This window comes from Cyanistes caeruleus, chromosome 12 (genome assembly GCF_971803275.1).
Source record: "Cyanistes caeruleus chromosome 12, bCyaCae1.hap1.1, whole genome shotgun sequence".
NCBI classification, from domain to species: Eukaryota; Metazoa; Chordata; class Aves; order Passeriformes; family Paridae; genus Cyanistes; species Cyanistes caeruleus.
In genome coordinates this window covers 2,915,155-2,934,262 of record NC_141712.1, presented here as the reverse complement: position 1 = coordinate 2,934,262, position 19,108 = coordinate 2,915,155, and the positions used below count along the sequence as shown (strand labels likewise).

At 46.8% G+C, this 19,108-nt stretch overlaps 1 protein-coding gene and 1 long non-coding RNA gene across 4 annotated transcripts; one reads left to right on the top strand and one right to left on the bottom strand.

The window, feature by feature from the left end:
- Positions 1-2,441: 2,441 nt before the first annotated feature.
- LOC111934719 (uncharacterized) lies at positions 2,442-14,891 on the bottom strand. The gene is made up of 9 exons (XR_015275434.1): positions 14,843-14,891; positions 10,231-10,440; positions 9,655-9,823; positions 9,453-9,569; positions 8,044-9,344; positions 6,295-6,374; positions 4,009-4,137; positions 3,427-3,584; positions 2,442-2,752 (listed from the first exon to the last, which is right to left on the bottom strand). It is a non-coding gene; the product is annotated as an uncharacterized LOC111934719 (long non-coding RNA).
- RRAD (RRAD, Ras related glycolysis inhibitor and calcium channel regulator) lies at positions 13,554-19,036 on the top strand. Of its 3 annotated transcripts, XM_086847768.1 has the most exons (6): positions 14,508-14,727; positions 14,771-14,894; positions 15,353-15,689; positions 15,814-15,887; positions 16,418-16,622; positions 18,173-19,036. In XM_086847768.1, exons 3-6 carry the CDS (start codon positions 15,356-15,358, stop codon positions 18,448-18,450), a joined length of 891 nt encoding a protein of 296 aa, XP_086703894.1. In that variant the 5' UTR covers positions 14,508-14,727; positions 14,771-14,894; positions 15,353-15,355; the 3' UTR covers positions 18,451-19,036. The 3 variants fall into 3 exon arrangements, with proteins under 3 accessions (XP_086703895.1, XP_086703893.1, XP_086703894.1); XM_086847769.1 differs by lacking the exons at positions 14,508-14,727; positions 14,771-14,894 and adding an exon at positions 13,554-13,697 and having other exon boundaries at positions 15,336-15,689; XM_086847767.1 differs by having other exon boundaries at positions 14,412-14,894.
- The last annotated feature ends 72 nt before the right edge of the window (positions 19,037-19,108 follow it).

The following is a 19,108-nucleotide window of genomic DNA, read 5'->3' as shown; positions in this document are numbered from 1 at the left end:
TTTTGTAAAAGATGTCTCTAGTCCTGGACCACATGGAAAAATAACAACCTGTTGAGAAATCCTGGTGGGTCCTTTGGTGCATGCACCAATGTTGCCTTCTTTGCCATTAGTTTTCTGGAAAATAAGAAATACACTTTCTGAAAATACAGGTTGTGCTCATCAGTGTGGTGGGAGTGCTTTGTACTCCAGTAGCATTTTCTCTGGGAGGGTCTCAGATGCTGTTTGAAAAGGGTGAAGCTTATGGACATTGTGTAAAGCTCAGCCTAGCAGTCCAGTCCAGTGCTCCAAGTGTGACATCTAGAGTCACACAGCAAAGCAGGAGAGACACAAAGCCCAAAGCCAGACCTTCCCATTTCAGAGCTGAGCCTCCCTGTTTGCACAGGGCTACAGAAAACCAGCCCTGCAGCAGCCTCAGCCTGTGGCTCAGCATCCTTTGAATGGGCAGCACTGCTGGGATGTATGAATGAAACTGCAAATAAAGACAGTATTTATGTAATACTAATACTGGGCAGGGAACAGAATGACCCAGCTTTCCTCTGCCTCTCTTGTTGAATCACTGAACTGATTAGTTCTGACACTGCCAACATTTGCACCACAGATGGAACTCCAGCCATGGTAATGCATGCAGGCAGCTCTTGGGCACCACGCTTGGTTGGTTTATTTTGTTTTCTGGTTTTTGGTGGCTTTTTAAAAATAAAATAAATATTGCCCCCAGATTTTGGGGAAGAAAGAAATGCAAGTATGTGCCAGGGGAAAACAGGAGGATGACTCAGCTTCCAACAGATTGCTTCAACCTGCACTCCAAACAGAGAAGGGATCAGTAAATGGTGCTTTGCTCTGCTTGGCTTTCACCACCCCATAATAGTTGTGTTAAATAATTTATTGGGATGTTGGCACTTGTTTCCTGAAGCACAATGTGCACAGCAGCCCTGGGGGTGCACTTTGTACCATTTACCTTCTCAGAGAAGCAACTGAATGTGTTTGATGGTTTACATTTCTAGTTAATAGTTGGGGAATGACTTTTCAGTAAGGGGAATCTGCTGTGGGTTTTCAAAGAAGAGGTCTGACTTCTGCTATTTAGGGATGGAGAATCTGATTACTTTAGGTCTGGTGTGTTTTAAGTGTATTTAGGATAGAAACAACCACAGTGACTTTGCTGAAGGCCCCAGGGCCTCCTGTCCAGGCTCCTTCAGTTCTGTACTTGCTGATAATGTTTCTCACCAGTTTTTACCAGTTCTGGTAAAAACCTTCCATCCTGCTTTTGATGATCATTAGCTGGTTCCTTTTGTATGGAGATAAAATGGGAGAAGAAAACACTTAATTTGTTAGAAATATTTCTTTTCAGATGCTTATTATTCCAAAACACCACCCCTAAATTTAGCCTCTGGAATGCTTTGTAATAGGACACATTCCATGAGAAACTGTGACCCTTTGGAGCAGCTGTGTTGAGTACAAACAGCCTTATTCAAGTCCAGGAAAAATGCCAGGAGCAGACATCTGCTTCACATTCCTGAGCTCTGGGCAGAGTCTTCCAGGGGTGGCTGGATGGCATTCCCCACTCCCAGGGCAGCTGGATGGCATTCCCCACTCCCAGGGCAGCTGGATGGCATTCCCCACTCCCAGGGCAGCTGGATGGCATTCCCCACTCCCAGGGCAGTGTCTCTAGAGTGTTTGAGCCCACAGCCCACAGCAGCACCTTGGGGTGGGGCAGGATTCCCCTGCTGCTCCCACAGTGTCCCTGCTGCTGGTCCCAACCTCTGAACTCTGCAGCCCCTGCATGTCTCAGGTTCAGCAGTGGCAGCTCAGCAGCTCTGTATCCAAAGATGCAGCTGAACTGTCCATGGAAGAGCTTCACCCTTGCATGGCATCATTTCTCATGGCCCTGGGGTGGAGCAGCATGTGCCACACACTGTAAATGTTAATTAATAAAAGCTATTTCAGTATTCTGGCCATGCTCAAGGGTGCTGTGTCTGCGTCAATAGAGGGCTTTGATAAGGATCTCCCTCTGAAGCTTTGATTTATAAACTCTGTGTTTTACAATTTTTTTTTTTTTCTATAGCTGTTAAAAGCATTTCTCTTTGGTCTGTCAGGCAGAGAACTGGACCACTTTCCCTTCCTTTACCAAATGTGCTGTTTGGCATAAATAGAGACTGAGGAAGTGGCAGAGTGAGTGTGTTTTCATAGGCAAAAGAAAAGTTTATAGTAAAATCTCTCTGATGTTACTAAGTAACAGCAAAGAGTACCAAAGTAGGGAAAATTGAGGTGTGTTTAAGTTTCTGGTCTCAGCCATTTGCCAGCAACATTTAATAGCACATAAAACTTTCATTCCACAAAATGCTAAAAATACAGGACATTTTTACAAGATGCACAAATAGCAGAGAACCCTCATTTTGTCCAACACACTTCAGTAGCTGCAGAACATATTCTGTCACACTGACCTCTTTACCTCTTATCATCAACTCATTTATTATTTTATGTCCTAAATGCTTTTGCATCCTGCCACACACAGGTTATCTCCATTCCTTAACTTTTCTTTTGTGGACCTGAGGATCAGCACTGTCTGCAGTGATAAAAACCTCCTGGTTCTTTGGCTGGATGAATCCCTGCTCTCCCAGTTCCATTCCACCACTGCTCAGGGTCTCTTTCCAGCTGTCTCATCAGTTTGTTGCCTTGCAGCACCTCATGGCAGCACTTGCACACTTCTGACAGTGAGGTTCTTGAACAGGAGCTAAGGCAGGCCCTGGTTCCTGAGCTTCCAGAGCAGGATAGGAGGGAGAGAATAGGCCAGAAGTTATTTTCCACTAAATCTGTGGAAAAAATATGACCTGGGAATGAGGAGCAGCTGCTGCCAGGTACCTTTGGACAGAGAGATGTGCCACACCTCCCTGTGCTGCCACTGCCCTCACACAGAGCTTCTCCTTCGCTGGAGGCTTTGTCCTTCCGATCCCATCAGCTCATGCTGACACCTCCCTGCCCTCTGCTTTCCTCCTTCCCTTCGAGCTGCCTGCCTGGAGGGGAGGTTCCCTCCAGGTGTGGGGTCTGCAGCCCAGGCACAGCCCCAGCCTGGCCCCTGCGCCTCCCGTGCCACGTCCCGGAGTGCCCCGAGCTGCTGCAGGGTGTTTCTGCCCGCTGCAGGTGGGTCACACACAGCAGGAGGATCACCCCTGGCCCCAAAAACCCCGTGTTTGAAGCTGACAAAGAGCTCTGGCCCACTGGCCAGCTCCAGGTGCAGTGGCCAAAGGGTTTGGGCACAGCTGTGTCCCTGCTGAGCCGAGCAGGACCCAGCGAGGCATCGCTGCCAAACTCTTCTGGAGCTGATCCTCCCCGTTTTTGTGGTGTAACTTGGAGATGATGGTTTATCAAAGCACTTTTATCTCTAATCTACCCAAATTAGTTCCATCTAGGTTCCCATCACATGTGCCACACCTGGCTTTGTCTGAAGTGACCTCAGGAGGTCGTCAGGAGCTTGCTTCACCCCGAGATCCTGGTAGTTTGATTTCTTCACCTTGCTGATGGGAGAGCTGGCACATGCTCTGCCTAAGGGTTATGAAGGTATCTAAGCAGCAAAATACTTTTCATTTCCTCTGCAAAGTGACAAATAAATCATCCACACAATCTGAAATGCTTGCAGAGAAAAGCAAATAATGCCAACAGATTCCATTCTTTTTCCCTAGCAGTTTTAATACAACAAAACTAGTTTTTATTACTGAAAATCAGAAAATCGTTTCACTAACACTGCAGCCAACTTTAAAAAAAAAAAACAAACAATTGTTTTTTAGGCAGAAAGAAAATAATTAGGACTGAGTCACATAAATTGTTTCTCTTCAAATTTGTACTGACTTGTTTTCATAACAACACATTTATGCACTGGGTTTTTTAAAACACAAGTCAACATTGTAAAGACCCTGTCAAATTCTACTTTAGTAATGCTTCTTACTAATGACAAAATTGACTAGGAGCCTGAAACAGGAGCTGTTATTTAAAAAATTTCTTCTCCTTCCCACTTACCATTTTGGGTCTGATCCTGAAAACTTAAAACCTTTAACTGAGGTCATACTCTGGATTATATTTTTAGCATAGAAGTGATGAAATTTTGTCACATTTATCTTTGTTTGTAAGGACAATATTGGGCCATTCCTAGTAAAACAAGAGAGTGAATTTATTTTTTCAAACAAAAAGTAAACATTGTATCAGCTTTAATATAAGTCCTATCTGCCTTCCTTTAAGTGCATATGTCATTTGGGTGCACACAGTTCAGTCCATCTGTGTTTTAGGCGCTTGGCTGCACAGGAGAAGTACTTATGCAGTTACCAAGTCACACAATTAACTGGTTTGCTCCATTTTATGGCTGAATAAATAAACTCTGTAGCTTTTATGCAAATTCTGGACACATCAGGTAATGCATCGTATTAGATTAGTCCTTGTGGCATATTCTGCTAATCCTTAAAACTGCAGTTTTTTGTTGGGAGCGTTATGAAGCCGGTGCACCTTCCTCTGACATTCTGCTGCCCTGGGGGGTTCAGCATCTTAAAAGCCGCTCGGGTCTTTCCCTGGCTACAAAGGAATTGTGGCTTCTCGCCCGGCCCAGCGGGCAATCCCCGCTTGGGCAGGGCGGGCGAGACACGGCTCTGCCCACAGCTCTGGAACACACAAATAAAACAAGAAGCCGAGGAGAGGGAAGACGGGAGAGCTGCCAAGGCTGTGAGGTGATGGCCCCGATGGGCGCAGGCAGGGCTGGAGCGGGAGCCCCGCACGGAGCCCGGCCCGGCCCGGCCGGCGCAGCTCGGGATGCTCCGGCCGGGATTGGTGGCGCTTCCCGCGGCGCCCCGGGCCAGCCCTGCCCGCAAACACCGCTCACAGCACCGAGCAGGGAAACACTGCCAGCACAGAGCGCGGATGTGGGGAAATGGGAACACGGAGGGGTTCCCGGGATGGGTTCCCGGGCGGGCCCCGGCAGATGGAGCTGCGCTCTCAGCGGGAGCGGGGAGCGGCTCCCGCAGCGCACGGACAGCCCCGGGTATGGACACTGCCCGGGTATGGACACTGACTGGGTATGGACACTGACAGGGTATGGACACTGACCCGGGTATGGACACTGACTGGGTATGGACACTGACAGGGTATGGACACTGACCCGGGTATGGACACTGACAGGGTATGGACACTGACAGGGTATGGACACTGACCAGGTATGGACACTGCCCGGGTATGGACACTGACCAGGTATGGACACTGACCAGGTATGGACACTGACCCAGGTATGGACACTGACAGGGTATGGACACTGCCCGGGTATGGACACTGACCAGGTATGGACACTGACCAGGTATGGACACTGACCCAGGTATGGACACTGACCAGGTATGGACACTGACAGGGTATGGACACTGACAGGGTATGGACACTGTCCAGGTATGGACACTGACCAGGTATGGACACTGACCCAGGTATGGACACTGACAGGGTATGGACACTGCCCGGGTATGGACACTGACCAGGTATGGACACTGACCAGGTATGGACACTGACCCAGGTATGGACACTGACCAGGTATGGACACTGACAGGGTATGGACACTGCCCGGGTATGGACACTGACAGGGTATGGACACTGACTGGACACGGACACTGTCCAGACACGGACACTGACTGGACACTGACTGGACACTGACACTGACCTGACACCTCTGCCGGCCCCTTTGCCGGGCTCACCATCCTCACCCCTGGCTCCAAGGCAGGATCCTGCTGGATCATATTGGGCACCTGACCAAATCCCTTCACGAGCAAAATATCAGTGTACACCATCCACAGCAGCTCTGTCCCTACAAAGAGTGATGGACTGTTCTTACACAGGATGTCTTTCCCATTCATAAAACCTTTTTTTTTTTTTAAAAAGCTGACACAGTTTCAGCTGAACTGAGATACAGTTTATCTCAGCTGACTTGGTAATTACTGAAGCATTCCACTTTAATCTGGGTGATGGTTAATGAAATCTGCAATAAAATCGTTTGTGGCTTTTGTCTTTGTAGAAAAACCTCACAAATATGTAACAGATATGGAGAAATAAATAGGAATGGTATAGAATGCATTGTTATTTTCTGTCACAGCTAATCGAGGGAAGCCTATACATCAACGTGGCTTGATGGTGCCAGGATGACAGACTCATTTCTCCAATGAACCATTTTCTTCTTATATGGCAAAAAAGCACTGCATCTGTATGAGATCATCTAGAAAAATCCTCCTTCCTGAAAAATACTATATTCTTTTTTGTTGCCTAGCTACATGCTGCTGTTACCTTAGAAGGCTGTAGATTCATCTGAATGATTCTGGTGGAGCTGGTGTGCTTGAACAGAGGAGTGATGCAAATTTATAAGCCTTGTAAAGATATGAAAGAAAAGGGTGAGTGTGAAAGAAAGGCTTTGCAGCAAAGCAATTTGCTGTGTATTTCATATTCTTTTATGACATTACTTGTTGAATAAAGTACATTTCACCCCACAGCCCAGGTACATGAGCAGGCAGTGACTGACACACACGCTCAGTGTTTTTAATGTGAGAGTCTGATGCCAAGGAAACGTTTGCTTGGTTCACATTAATTGCTGCTGTGAGTAAGTGTAGAGGAGGGAAAAGAATGCTAAGGCTTGATTCTGATCTCATTCCCAAAACTGTGACATGGAAAAATGCCATGGAAAGCAATCAGCGTGCTGAATTCCATTGGCACCAGGGAATGGGATGATCACCGAGTCTTTCACTGAAAATCAGTAGCTTTGATGACTTGGGAAATGAAGGGCCTAAAGCCCAAAGGTTTACATTGTAATGAGCCCATCACAAAAACCTCTGACTGGAAACTCCTCATGCATGAGACATGAAGAGATTGAGAGCTGAGCAATAACTCCCTGTCACTGTCCCAGCCTGATCAGCAGCTCAGGGTGTCCAGAGGTGAAATCCTCACTGAAGGCACCAGTTCGCTGCTATTCCCTAAAAGTGAGGATTTACCTCTGGGAAGATGAACAAGGAAATAAAGTTATTTCTTACCTGCTCCACTGTAACTTCTTTGGGTGTAGGATGTCCTTGATACACATCACAATTTTGCAGTTTTTGTCTTTAGGACTGACAGATTTTAGCACTGGAGTTTTGATTCAGATTTATCTAGTTAGGGCTGGCTTTCAAATTAAAATCTGCATTTGCTTTCACAAGATAACATTTTTCAAGTTTATTGCCTATAAACCCCCTTATATAAGGAACACACTTCATACCATTCTCTTATCTCAGTCTAGGCTCGTATTTGCTCTCTGTATTTAATTATGAGCCTAAATGCTGACCATTTTATATTTTTTGAGAGAGAGTGGTGGATAATGAAGCATATTATGGTTATAATAATGACATAATTTCACAAGAATAGAATCAGAAAGAAATTTGATGATTTAAAATAGAAAAAAAATTAAAAGATAATTATATTCATTCAAGTATAACTCTACAATTAGAATTTTGACGATTTTTACCAGAAAGTCTTGTATAGCAGCAGAGGCAAAGCAGGAAATGTGACATTCAAAAGAAGCAGAGATTCCTTTTACTGATATGATGCAAATATGGAATTTGCCAAACTCTGTACATTCCAACAGGACAAATTCTGAGTTTCTCCTGGAAGAAATGATAACATCTCTCACATCCAAATTCCCACACACTTTGCATGGGTGCTTCCACTCACCACAGGAAAAGACACCATAAATTCTGCACTGGCTTATAAAGAAGTACAAAGCTTTTCCAATTCAAATTCTTGTCTCCCCTGTGACTGTGAGTTTTTGTCCCTACTTCAAGGTTTCATTTATTGAAATGTAAGGAAAACGGAGTTTCAGCACAAGGGAGGCAAGAACAAGCTTTGGCACCTAAAGCAGCAGCTCTGATTCTGTCCCCACTGGTCCCCACCAGGAGCCTCACGTAACGTGCAGTGATTCTCAGCCTTGGAAATGCACATTTGGACACAGAACTGAAGGCATCTGTGTAAAAAAAAAGCTACATTAAACATTCCTTGTCCTTTTTTTCTTACCTGGTACACAGAAGAGGGCAGCACAGCAGAAGTTTCCCTTTATATTGCCGTCAGCACTTGAAGCTGTGTTTCTGTGCTGTGTCCTTCCCTCAGCAATGCATCCACTGGAAGCCTCTTGGGTGTTTCCTCTGAGGGCCACAGGGCTGCTCCCACTATGGGTTTTCAATCCAGGAAGACTTTTTCTTCTTCACCTGTCATTTTCATGGAAGTATCTCCATTTCCATGAAATACATTTCCATGAATATCTACATTATGACAACTCTATCAGATTTTCAGAGCTGCTAACAGGCAACTTTTGAAGACTCTGTCCCCACAGGTGTATGGAGAAATGAGTTCTGTGGGTTAGCAAGGGTGGCTTTAGGCTGTTTTCTACACAATTTCCTGCCTATCAAATGCTTATGTCCTCAATAAAATAGAAGTAGGTCTGCAAAAATGTTACTCAGTGCTCAGCTGACAGCGTAAACAGATGATAAAAATTCTTGGGATTAAGAAAGAAAGCAGAAAGCCTCAGCATCCACAGTGAAAGTCTACAGGAACATGTTGAATAATCCATCTTTCTAATCTGTACTTTTTGTCCCCTAATGTCTAAAAAGATGTATTAGTTAAGATAGAGAAGAGCAAGCAGGGATTCATGTTTATACATGGACTGAGGAACTCCAGGTTCCAAAGCCACACGAGAAAACTCCTGCAGAAAGCTGTAAAACCACTGCATGTGTGAAGGAGACATGAGGGAAATCTTATTTTCTGCTTCACCATACAGTAAATGGGGGTGGTACAGGGTGTTGAAAATCAAGGTGTGTTAAAAAACAGTTTGAAAAATAGGCAGAAAAATCCTACATCAAGAGCCTCAGGTGGCTGCGTGTGTGGAGTTTTAATTGTGTTTATCATGTTTTTGCTGTCCATTCTTCTTTAGATATCTGCTACAGACAGCTGCTGGAAACTGGCTGTAAGTTGAGTCTGACCCAAGATGGCTTCTTTGATTTGTTATTGTAAATAGATTCACTCCTCTTGCCAAGGGCTATTGCTGGTAAACAATAAATCTTCCCTTCTCAGTTTGCTTCCTTAGCACTACGTAATTCTTAGTAAGACACACAGCCACTTACTTTGCCCACTCCCTAAACCAACTGTCTGTAAATTCAGAAACCTTTTCATGGTCTCTGAATTCCAAATATTTCTCGTGAAGGGGCTGTGAAATCCCCACCAAGGAGAATACATCCTGCAAGAATTGTAAGGGGATATTTAGCGTTCCAGTCACAGAGGGATGATGTATGTCACACACATCGGCTGCGACAGGTTTAATTCTGAAACAGAGGAATTAGGGGTGATTAAAGAAAACAATTATGGAAATATCTTAGGTCATGTTCTGTTTTTACTCTGAACTTGAAACGTAATAGGGGCAAACAGCTGACCACATCCAGTACGTGCTGAGAGCCCGAGGGGGATCCGAGCACCCAAAGCCTGCCTCCCGTAGCCGCGGCACATGAGCAGTTACCGCCCCGGCGAGAAGGAAACTCGCCACTGAAAACCTGAAATTAAGCAGGAATTTAGTGTTAAACTTAGACAGAATGTTTTCCCAAAGTATCCCCCAACATATATTAGTAGTTTACTAACAGCCTGTGGTAAAGAAGAGGAGGAATTCCATGGGCACAATGAAATTGGATCTGCCCCTTGTGCAACTCCTTTTTTCCGGAGCCGTGATTCACCTGGTTCCGCTGGTCATTGGCTTTTCCAGGACTGGAAGTTTTGTAGCTTACTCAAAGCAGTGAGAAATCCAGAGCAGCTGAAAGATGAACCACATTTCCCGTTATTCCTGTCCCAGGTTATTTTTTGCACTCCTTTGCAAGAGCTTAAGAAAGACAGGCCTTTGCTTTACATTATGAGCCATGAACTTAAAACGTGCCTATTTTATCATTCTCTACCTGAAAATGCAAACAGTTCTGCATTCTTTTGTAGAGATCTTTAGAATTTCTGGTCTAGAGCTGGGAGGAAGCACAGTAGCCATGAAAGGTTTATTATTTTTGTAGCTGTAACAATGGCTTTAGTTGGGTTTCTGTTTGCATTTCCCCCTTGGCACTCTGTGTGAGCTTTCTAAGCTGTATCAATTTCTGTTGACTCCAAAGCTCATATTTCTCCCATTATTCTTTCAGCCCCAATTCATGGCTACCACCACTCAATCAAAAGTATTACCTGCCATTAAATACAAGAGTAATTATCAGGGAAAGCTTGGCCCCTTGGCTGAAGAGGTGTGCTGCCTTCCCTCAGCAACCTCCAAAGGCAGGGTCAGCGTGGATGTGACATTTGTCACCTTCCCACAAAGGAGTTCATGGAGCTGAAAGCTCCACCTCTGCTGCTTCTTGTACACTTCAAAGAGTCCCTTGCTTTTACCCCATACATCACCTGCAGGACAATGGAATATAAATATGCCTCATGTGAAAAGGTCTGATACAAACTGAATCAGTTAGCCCAGGGCTCTTCAGCTCACAGTGATCTGTGATTTTAAGGCTGATGCTGAGGGAAAACTGATACCATATTTGCACTATATCCTACTTTTTGTGGGATAAGGACAAATATGTTTTCACTTCCCTGTACCTCTATCTCTCTTGCTTAGGTTAAAACCCCAACATATTTCATGCTGCTGCCTCTGTCTCTTCTCCCAGTGGCCCGAGTGTGTCAGTTCTGTAATAAAAGTAATAGTAAATGCTGCTATTTCTTTCTCAGTCCAGGTGTTTGGAAGGTAGCCAGGCTCATGCTCCTGCAGGAGTAATGCTTCATATTCCTTGGCAAGAACAGACCTTTGTGGGTATCTCTACCATTTGTATAGAAATAACTTCACCCACATAATGGCTGATTAATTAGACTTGAGCACTGCAGATGAGTTGAAAAGTAAGGAGGAGAGAAACCCACAACTTCAGTGTAGAGCCACACTAAGAACAATGCTGACTTATGGCTAATCCAGCCTTTGGACTGGTCAAAATATCAAAATAGTCCTATTTTTCCCAATCAGTTGTGAAACAGTTCTGGTGTAAGATAGCAGCAACCCCACAAACTGGAATTCGGTAATAATATTAATTTGATGTAAAAAAAATATAAACACTATTTATAATATGGCATTTGACCTTGAACAAACACTCATGAGGATCAAACACATAAAGTTCATGCAACCCCAAAATTTTTCGTTTTCAAGCTGTAAATTCAAAGGGGAGGGTGTTAGGTTTTACATGCTTGGTTTAGTTTAGTTTAGTTTAGTTTAGTTTAGTTTAGTTAACTTAGTTTACTGCACCCCCTGCAAAGTCTGTGCTTGTCATTTAGACCATGAAATGCCCTCTGCCCCTAATACAGAATAAAGGAATTCCTTTGGCTTTATTACCCCAGGAATACATAACTGGAAAAACAGGATCAAACTGCATGTTTTGTATTTTCCAGCTGATGAAATGTACTTGGGCTGAGAGAGTGCACTAGAAACAAACACTGGCACTTCTCAAAAGCTTGAGGAAGAGTGAGAGGGAAAAGAAACAGAGAAAGAATAAAATAGGAAAGAGATAAGAGAAAAAGAAGAAACTGGGTATACTACAACAGTGAAATGCAAGGAAAGGCACTCTAAGTGGAAAGTGTATGAAATGAGGAAAATTAAAATCATGCAAAGATGAAACTAAACTGAAAAAAATGTAATCCTTTTTTTTTTTAGAGAGAAGTAGAAGCTAGAACAATAGAAAATAAGGGTAGAAAAGCAAGGCATGAAAATATCTTTTAAATAGAAATAAATTACAGTTCATGTATCTGTTAGAGGCATGATCACACAGAAGTGGAAATGGAGAGCAGGTGAGAAGATGATCCTAAAGTCTTTCAAAGAAATGAAAGATCACCATTTGAAGGGCTCATATGCACCCCACTGAAATCAGTGGGTGCCACAGTAATGTATACATGAAAATACAATAATTACAATAATTACCAGCAAACAGGAAAAACACAGCAATAATTACCAGCAAGCAGAACTACATGTGATGTGAAGAGATATGTTTCTCAAGTCATTAGCCTGAATTATCAGCTAATTCCTTCCAGCTTCACAAAATAGCTGGACCTATTAAGATCCCAGGAGGTGACCCAGCTCGTGCCCCCTGTGTTCCCCAGGGCAGAGGGGAGCAGGAACAGCCCTGGCACCGTGCTGCTCATCCCTCCAGGAACCAGCACAAGCCAAGGCCACCTCACCTTCCAGTAAGGGACACTCAAAGAACCCAGTGCCAGATCCTGAGCAGGATCCTGTGACCATGGTGCTGTTCTGTAATTCTAAATTCATTACTTGAATCTGGGTGCTGGGAAAATACCCCCGTGTTTGTCATGGAATGTTCTGTATGATTTCCACGGGGTAGAATTTTATTTTTGGTCCCTTTTCCTGCTGAAACACTGTTCTCTCAAAGTTTTTATTCATCACTTTGACATATACCTTTCCTGAGAGTTTTTGGCTAGCACAGGGTCTATCTAACATCTACATCATTAAAATATCCATAATTCTCATCAGCAAAAGACTTGGAATAAAACACAGCTTCTTTGAGTGGTGTCAATGAAATCCCCATTCTTAGTGTGTTTCCAGTCCAAGAGTGCTCTTTGTGGCACAGAAGTGGCGCTGTCTCTTTGGTTCTGTTGCTTCTCAGATTTCTCTTTTTTCCCACACAGAAAAGAATTAAAAATACCCCCATTTTATATGTCAACTTCTAAAGTGTGATCCTGACACACAGTAAAGGCATGCAACAAAGTCTGGTGCAAAAGATAGAGAATCTCCCTGAGAATAGTTTCAGGTGACAATGTCAGGCAGAAAAACAAGGAAGGAAGTCAGCCGAAGACCAACCATATCTAGAAGTGTATTTACATAATTAATTGTCTATAAATTCAGAATGATCAAGGCAGTTTGGCAGATTCCAGTTTATCCACCTAAAGCAACCACAGTGTAGTTCAAATGCAAACCATAATTTATTTAACATATGGTTCCAAATGCTAGCCAGAGCTTTCGAACTCAGTTCAGTTAGCTGAAGCATGCATGTTTTACCACCAAACTCTGACTATTTAAACTGACAAGGCTATTTTGGTTGCTGTTTTGTGAAACAAGCAGGGACAGCTCGCTGCGAGCACTTGGTGATCTTTAGCTACCACATTAACACTCCCAATTGCAGTTTATCAGCGTGAAGCGGCCAAAACCACCCCGAAAGCGTGGACTGGAGAGTTAAAATTGGCTCCTGAAAATAACAGAATATTCACCCACTTAGCCCAATCCTACAGAGTTTTCTTTCCCTTATTTTCTTCCCTACATCTCGAACTTCGTTTCCATCACCTCTCGCCTTCTTTAACCTTGTTTCTGCCGCTGATTTGAAAACCCGAAAATTGACAGGGATTTGATGGCAACCATCCCTGCCCAGAGTCCCAGGGATTTTCCCGTTCTGCTGGGGCTGTAATCTTTCGGGAGCAGGGGCCAGGGCTATTTTGGCCGCACAACGTGGGACCCGTTTCGGTTGCTAAGTAAACACAAACTGTATTCAGGGCGCTGGGTGAGCCATGCAGGAGACAAGCAGAGTTATCTGCTGAGTGCTGTCTTGGCCCGATCACATGCGCATGACTGTGCCACTCGTGAGATACGGCTTGCACTGTCTCGCTTTGCTGCTCAGGTGAAAGCGAGAGGAGAATTTGACCTTTCAAAGCCTTTTGAGCCTCCCAAGCCGCTCGCCCCGCACGTGGGGCAGTGGCACAGCCGTGAGAGAGAGGTCCCGGCATGGGCACTGCTCCCGGGGCGCTGGGCAGAGCCAGCACGGGGATGCACGGGGGATACACGGGGATACACGGGGATGAACGGGGATACACGGGGGATGAACGGGGATACACGGGGGATGAACGGGGATACACGGGGGATGAACGGGGATACACGGGGGATGAACGGGGGATGCACGGGGGATGCACGGGGATACACGGGGATGCACGGGGGATGCACGGGGATACACGGGGGATGCACGGGGATGAACGGGGATACACGGGGGATGAACGGGGGATGCACGGGGGATGCACGGGGGATGCACGGGGATGCATGGGGGATGCACGGGGGATGAACGGGGGATGCAGAGAGCGCAGAGATTGTCCCTGACACTCCCGCACACTCCAGGAGCTCGCCCCGGCTCCAGCGCCGCGACAGAGCCGAGGGAAGCTCCCCGTGCTCTCTCACACTGGCCGGGAGGGCACACGAGAGGCACACACGGCAAATGCTGCGGGTATTGCACCGGGGGCAGCGGGAGGCAGCCCCAGCTTGCAGAGCAGCCCCGACGGGCGGAACCCCCGCTCTGAGAGCGGAGCGGATCGTGCCTCCCCCCGCCCCCGGGGGCTCCCGCCTCCCCCCGGGCTCCCCGCGCCGCCGCCGCCCCCGCTCAGCGCTGCGGAGCCCGCGGGGGCGGCGGCGCTGCCGAGGATGCGCTGGCGGAGCGCCCGGAGAGCGTCACGGCGGGGAGGGCCCCGCGCCTCCGCCGGGACATAAAGAGCGGAGCGGGGAGCGGTGGCGGCAGCAGCGCTCGGGAGCTCCCGCGGCGGCCACCGGGGAATCCCTCAGCGCTCCCCTCACTGCGCCCTCAGCGCTCCTTCAGCGATCCCTCAGCGATCCCTCAGCGCTCCCCTCAGCGATCCCTCAGCGATCCCCTCAGCGCTCCCCTCACCGCGCCCTCAGCGCTCCTTCAGCGATCCCTCAGCGATCCCTCAGCGCTCCCCTCAGCGATCCCCCTCAGCGCTCCCCTCAGCGCTCCCCTCACCGCGCCCTCAGCGCTCCCCTCACCGCTCCCCTCAGCGATCCCTCACCGCGCCCTCGCTCCGCGCAGCGCCCCGAGGTAAGCGCGGCTGCGGGGCTGGGGCTGTGCGGGGCTGTGGTTGGGGTTGGGGCTGGGGCTGTGTTTGTGCGGGGCTGGGACTATGCGGAGCTGTGTGGGGCTGTGCGGAGCTGTGTGGGGCTGTGCGGGACCGGTGCTGTGCGGGGCTGTGCGGGGCTGTGTGGGGCTGTGAGGGGCTGTGCGGAGCTGTGAGGGGCTGTGTGGGGGCTGTGTGGGGGCTGTGCGGGGCTGTGCGGGGCTGTGTGGGGCTGTGCGGGGCTATGAGGGGCTGTACGGGGCTGTGAGGGGCTGTGTGGGGCTGTGTGGGGCTGTGTGGGGCTGTGCGGGGCTGTGTGGAGCTGTGAGGGGCCGTGTGGGGGCTGTGCAGGGCTGTGGCTCTGCGGGGCTGTACGGGACAGCGGGTGCCGAGGGCCCCGCCGTGGCCGCAGCCCGGGCTGACAGCCGTGCCCTGCCCGCAGCCCATGACTCTGAACCGCGGGGACAAGCGGAGGGGCAGCACGCCGTTCGCGGCCCAGCAGCACCTGCACCGCCGCAGCATGCCCGTGGACGAGCGCGACCTGCGGCCGCTGCCGCCCGGAGAGCTGTCGGGCTTGGTGCGCTGCACCTCGTACAGCCCCGGCGGGCAGCACCGCCAGAGCTGGGCCTCCGACTCCTCCGACTCCGTCATCTCCTCGGGCAGCGACTCGGACGGCGGCCTCTACAAGGTGATCCTGCTGGGCGAGCACGGCGTGGGCAAGACCAGCCTGGCGCGCATCTTCGGCGGCGTGGAGGAGTGCGCGGACGCCGAGGAGGCCGGTGAGGGCACAGCGGGCTCGGAGCCTCCCCTGCCATCCCCTCCCGGGCCACCGGCAGGGACGGAGCACAATAACTTCTTCTGCTGAATTTTATTCATTTATTTATTTATTTCAATTTTCTATAGGAAATACATACGACAGATCAATTATAGTCGATGGAGAAGAAGCGTCTCTCGTGGTGTTCGATATATGGGAGCAGGTACCTACAGCTCTTTCCTTATGCTTTTGCTTTATGGCTTGGTCTGTAGTTCTATTAAAAAGAATTAAAAAAATCAAAAAGTAGAAATGGAACAACTATACCTATTTGCTCAATCAGATAATTGACATCAAAAAATTAGAGTTCATACTGCCTTTTTTCTCTCTGCAATTAATTTCTTGCAGCTAGGCAGGCAGTTTAAAACCCTGAATAGAGCTGAGCATTCTCTTAATGCTTTGAATAATCAGTATCTGTCATGAACAGCCCAGGGAATTACTGTAAAATTAGAGATTGTCAATCCTGATATTATTTCTGGAAACAAGAGTAATTTCTTTTGTTTTGTATTTTAAATAACAAAAATTTAAATAACAAAATCTTTGAAATTTTGGGGAGATTGGCTTACTTTTTTTTACTGACTTTTTTAACAATAAAGCTAAGAAAAAAAATCTTTAAGGTGCTTAGAGTAATAAATCATCACTCAGTGTTGAATAGATTTTTCAGCACAATAAATCTATTTCTTGTTGTTGTTTCAGGATGACAGCCAATGGCTCCAGAACCACTGCATGAAGATGGGAGATGCCTACATTATTGTATATTCAGTGACAGACAAAGTTAGTTTTGAAAAGGCTTCTGAGCTAAGAATCCAGCTGAGAAGAGCAAGGCAGACAGAGGACATCCCTATTATTCTTGTGGGAAATAAAAGTGACCTGGTCAGGTCCCGGGAGGTCTCAGTTGATGGTAAGAGCCACTGAATTTTACAAGTGCTGACTAAAGTAGTAGCAAAAGCTGTGCAGGATCAGAGCCAATGGGAATGGTCTGGGTTTGATGAAGAAAAATGTGTGATTTGAGGCTCACTGGGGAAGTGGAGCCAGCTGGTTTGTGCTGAAGGGCTTGGTACCACAGAAAACACTGGGGATGGCTGTGGGGGGAAATGTGTGTCTGTGCAGAGCTCTGAGCTGCACTGTGAGAGCAAAATGCATCAGAGCTGCAGTTTTAGAGCAGGACTAATAAAGCCAGGCTTTAATTGTGTGGTACATGTGCAGCAGCTCTTGCCAGGCTCGGGATGTGACAGTGTGAGCTGTGCTCTTTAGGGACACAGTGCCATGTCACAGAGCCCAGGCAGCCTGAGGAAAGGGCATCCCATGCAGCCTGTGCAGCCCTTTCTGCTGAGGTGACTCCACATTTGAGCTGAGCTGGTGGGACCAGGCTCACACAACTCAAAAGTCTTCTTGTGTATTTTCTCAGCTGTGATCAGTGAGAATCCTCTCTGCCAGTTCCAGCTGGCATTTGGGTGCCTAGAGCACAGGAACCAGTGCCAACACCACAGTATTGATTCTGCTTATTTAAACACTTTCTGAGGCTTTTTCTTTGGCTGGATTTTGTTTTGTTTTGGGGTGGTTTTCTTTGCCTTGCACTGGAAAGAATACTCTGAAACATTGGTGCCTTGATGATGAACCATCTCTCCCTATCTGGCTTCCCATGCTCCGAGTGTTGAATTCCCGCACAGGGAATTACTGGAGTTTATCAGAAGATTATTTTTCAGGCTGGAGCAGGGCATGGTTGAGCTGTCCTAGTTCTGGCATCTGTACTTTCCTCAGGTTTACAACTCTGCCATTATTTACTTCAGCTGACTGTGGAAATTTGTGCTGCAGGAATGTTCCAGGGTTAAGTGCTTATGTCCAGAACAATGAACATCTTGTATTTCAAATTCAGTCCTGGTCAGATTCAGTGGTGCACAACTTTGTGACCTCTATTGATGTGTTCAATGACTTGACCTTGTGGCCTGTATCAGCTCCACTTCTATTGGTGTGGAAAACTCACTTGCTACAGCAAGGCAGAGGTGCAGAATTGCTCAACAGCTCCCAGAATAAACCCCATTTCTTTTTTTATCTCGCTGTAGTGGGTCTTTACCAAAAGTCAGTTAAATGCAAAACCAGGGCACTCACAGTGCTCCTTATCAAACTGCAAACACGTTTCCAAGAGCCTCTCCTAAACCAGCTTCAGCTCTCAAACAGCTCAGGGGCAGCCTGGCTGAAGGACCACTGCTGCCATCTATTCAGTTCCATTGATCAAATGAGATTTCTGACCATAGCACACAAAAAAGCCAAGAAGAGTAAGGGGGCAAAACCATGAGAGCAAATTTGGGTTTTCCTATTTTGCAGTAAAGCTCTTTCATGGCACTGAGGGCACTTCCCTTACTTAGAGCCAATTTTTGTTGTGTTTTTCTGACAATATGTGAAGAGAAAACGTCCATCTCCACTCATCTTCCTTTTTGTCTCTCTGTGCAGAGGGCAGGGCCTGTGCTGTGGTGTTTGACTGCAAGTTCATCGAGACCTCAGCTGCTCTGCACCACAACGTGAAGGATCTGTTCGAGGGCATCGTGCGGCAGATCCGGCTGCGCAAGGACAGCAAGGAGGACAACGCCCGCAGGATGGCCAACACCAAGAGGAGGGAGAGCATCAGCAAAAAGGCCAAGAGATTCCTCGGCAGAATTGTGGCAAAGAACAACAAGAAGATGGCTTTCAAAGCAAAATCAAAGTCTTGCCACGACTTGTCTGTGCTATAGGAGCTTTCAGCAGGGGCGGGTGATGAACAAGCCCCTGGCTCCTCACAAGTGTGCCGAGGATCCTCGTGCTGGGAACAGCCAGGACTTCTCCACTGAGACTCTCGTTCATGCCTTAAGGTGCTCAAGCAAGTCTGGAAGTTACACTACAGCGCTCCATTGACAAATGGTTTAAGTTTCAGTGTGTGCAAGTAAATGAACTAACTTGAAATATGAGGCTTGACATGCCCACGGTGTACATATGTTCTTTATCTTCTTGTCTTGTGGATACCAGAGATGCAAAGATAAGAAAGGATAATTATCACCATAGACTTGTCTCGTTTGCAGAGCAAAACTTAAACTTGTACGCAGGCTCGTACGCTCTTTTTAGTATAAAGCAAGCAGTGATAAATCTTTTTAAACTCAAATGTGGGGAGGGGGGAGTAGAACCACAGTAGAATGGGAGAAAACAAATTATATATATATTTAAATACAGAACAGATATCATTTTATGAAATTAATTTGCACTTCCATTAACTGTTATTCAATTAATTGGTTACTTGTTTACATGCAGATTTTATAATAAAATATTATTTCCTGTTATAATAAACTGTGCTTTTCTCATAGTGTGGATAAAGAATGAGAGAGCAGTATTTTTATACTGACCTTTTTCCACGGTACA

Excerpts from the sequence above, each read along its gene's own strand:
- RRAD (XM_086847769.1), top strand. The coding sequence starts at position 15,356 with ATGACTCTGAACCGCGGGGACAAGCGGAGGGGCAGCACGCCGTTCGCG. Across the intron at positions 15,888-16,417 it reads TGTTCGATATATGGGAGCAG|GATGACAGCCAATGGCTCCA; the intron begins GTACCTACAGCT and ends TTGTTGTTTCAG. Across the intron at positions 16,623-18,172 it reads CCGGGAGGTCTCAGTTGATG|AGGGCAGGGCCTGTGCTGTG; the intron begins GTAAGAGCCACT and ends CTCTCTGTGCAG.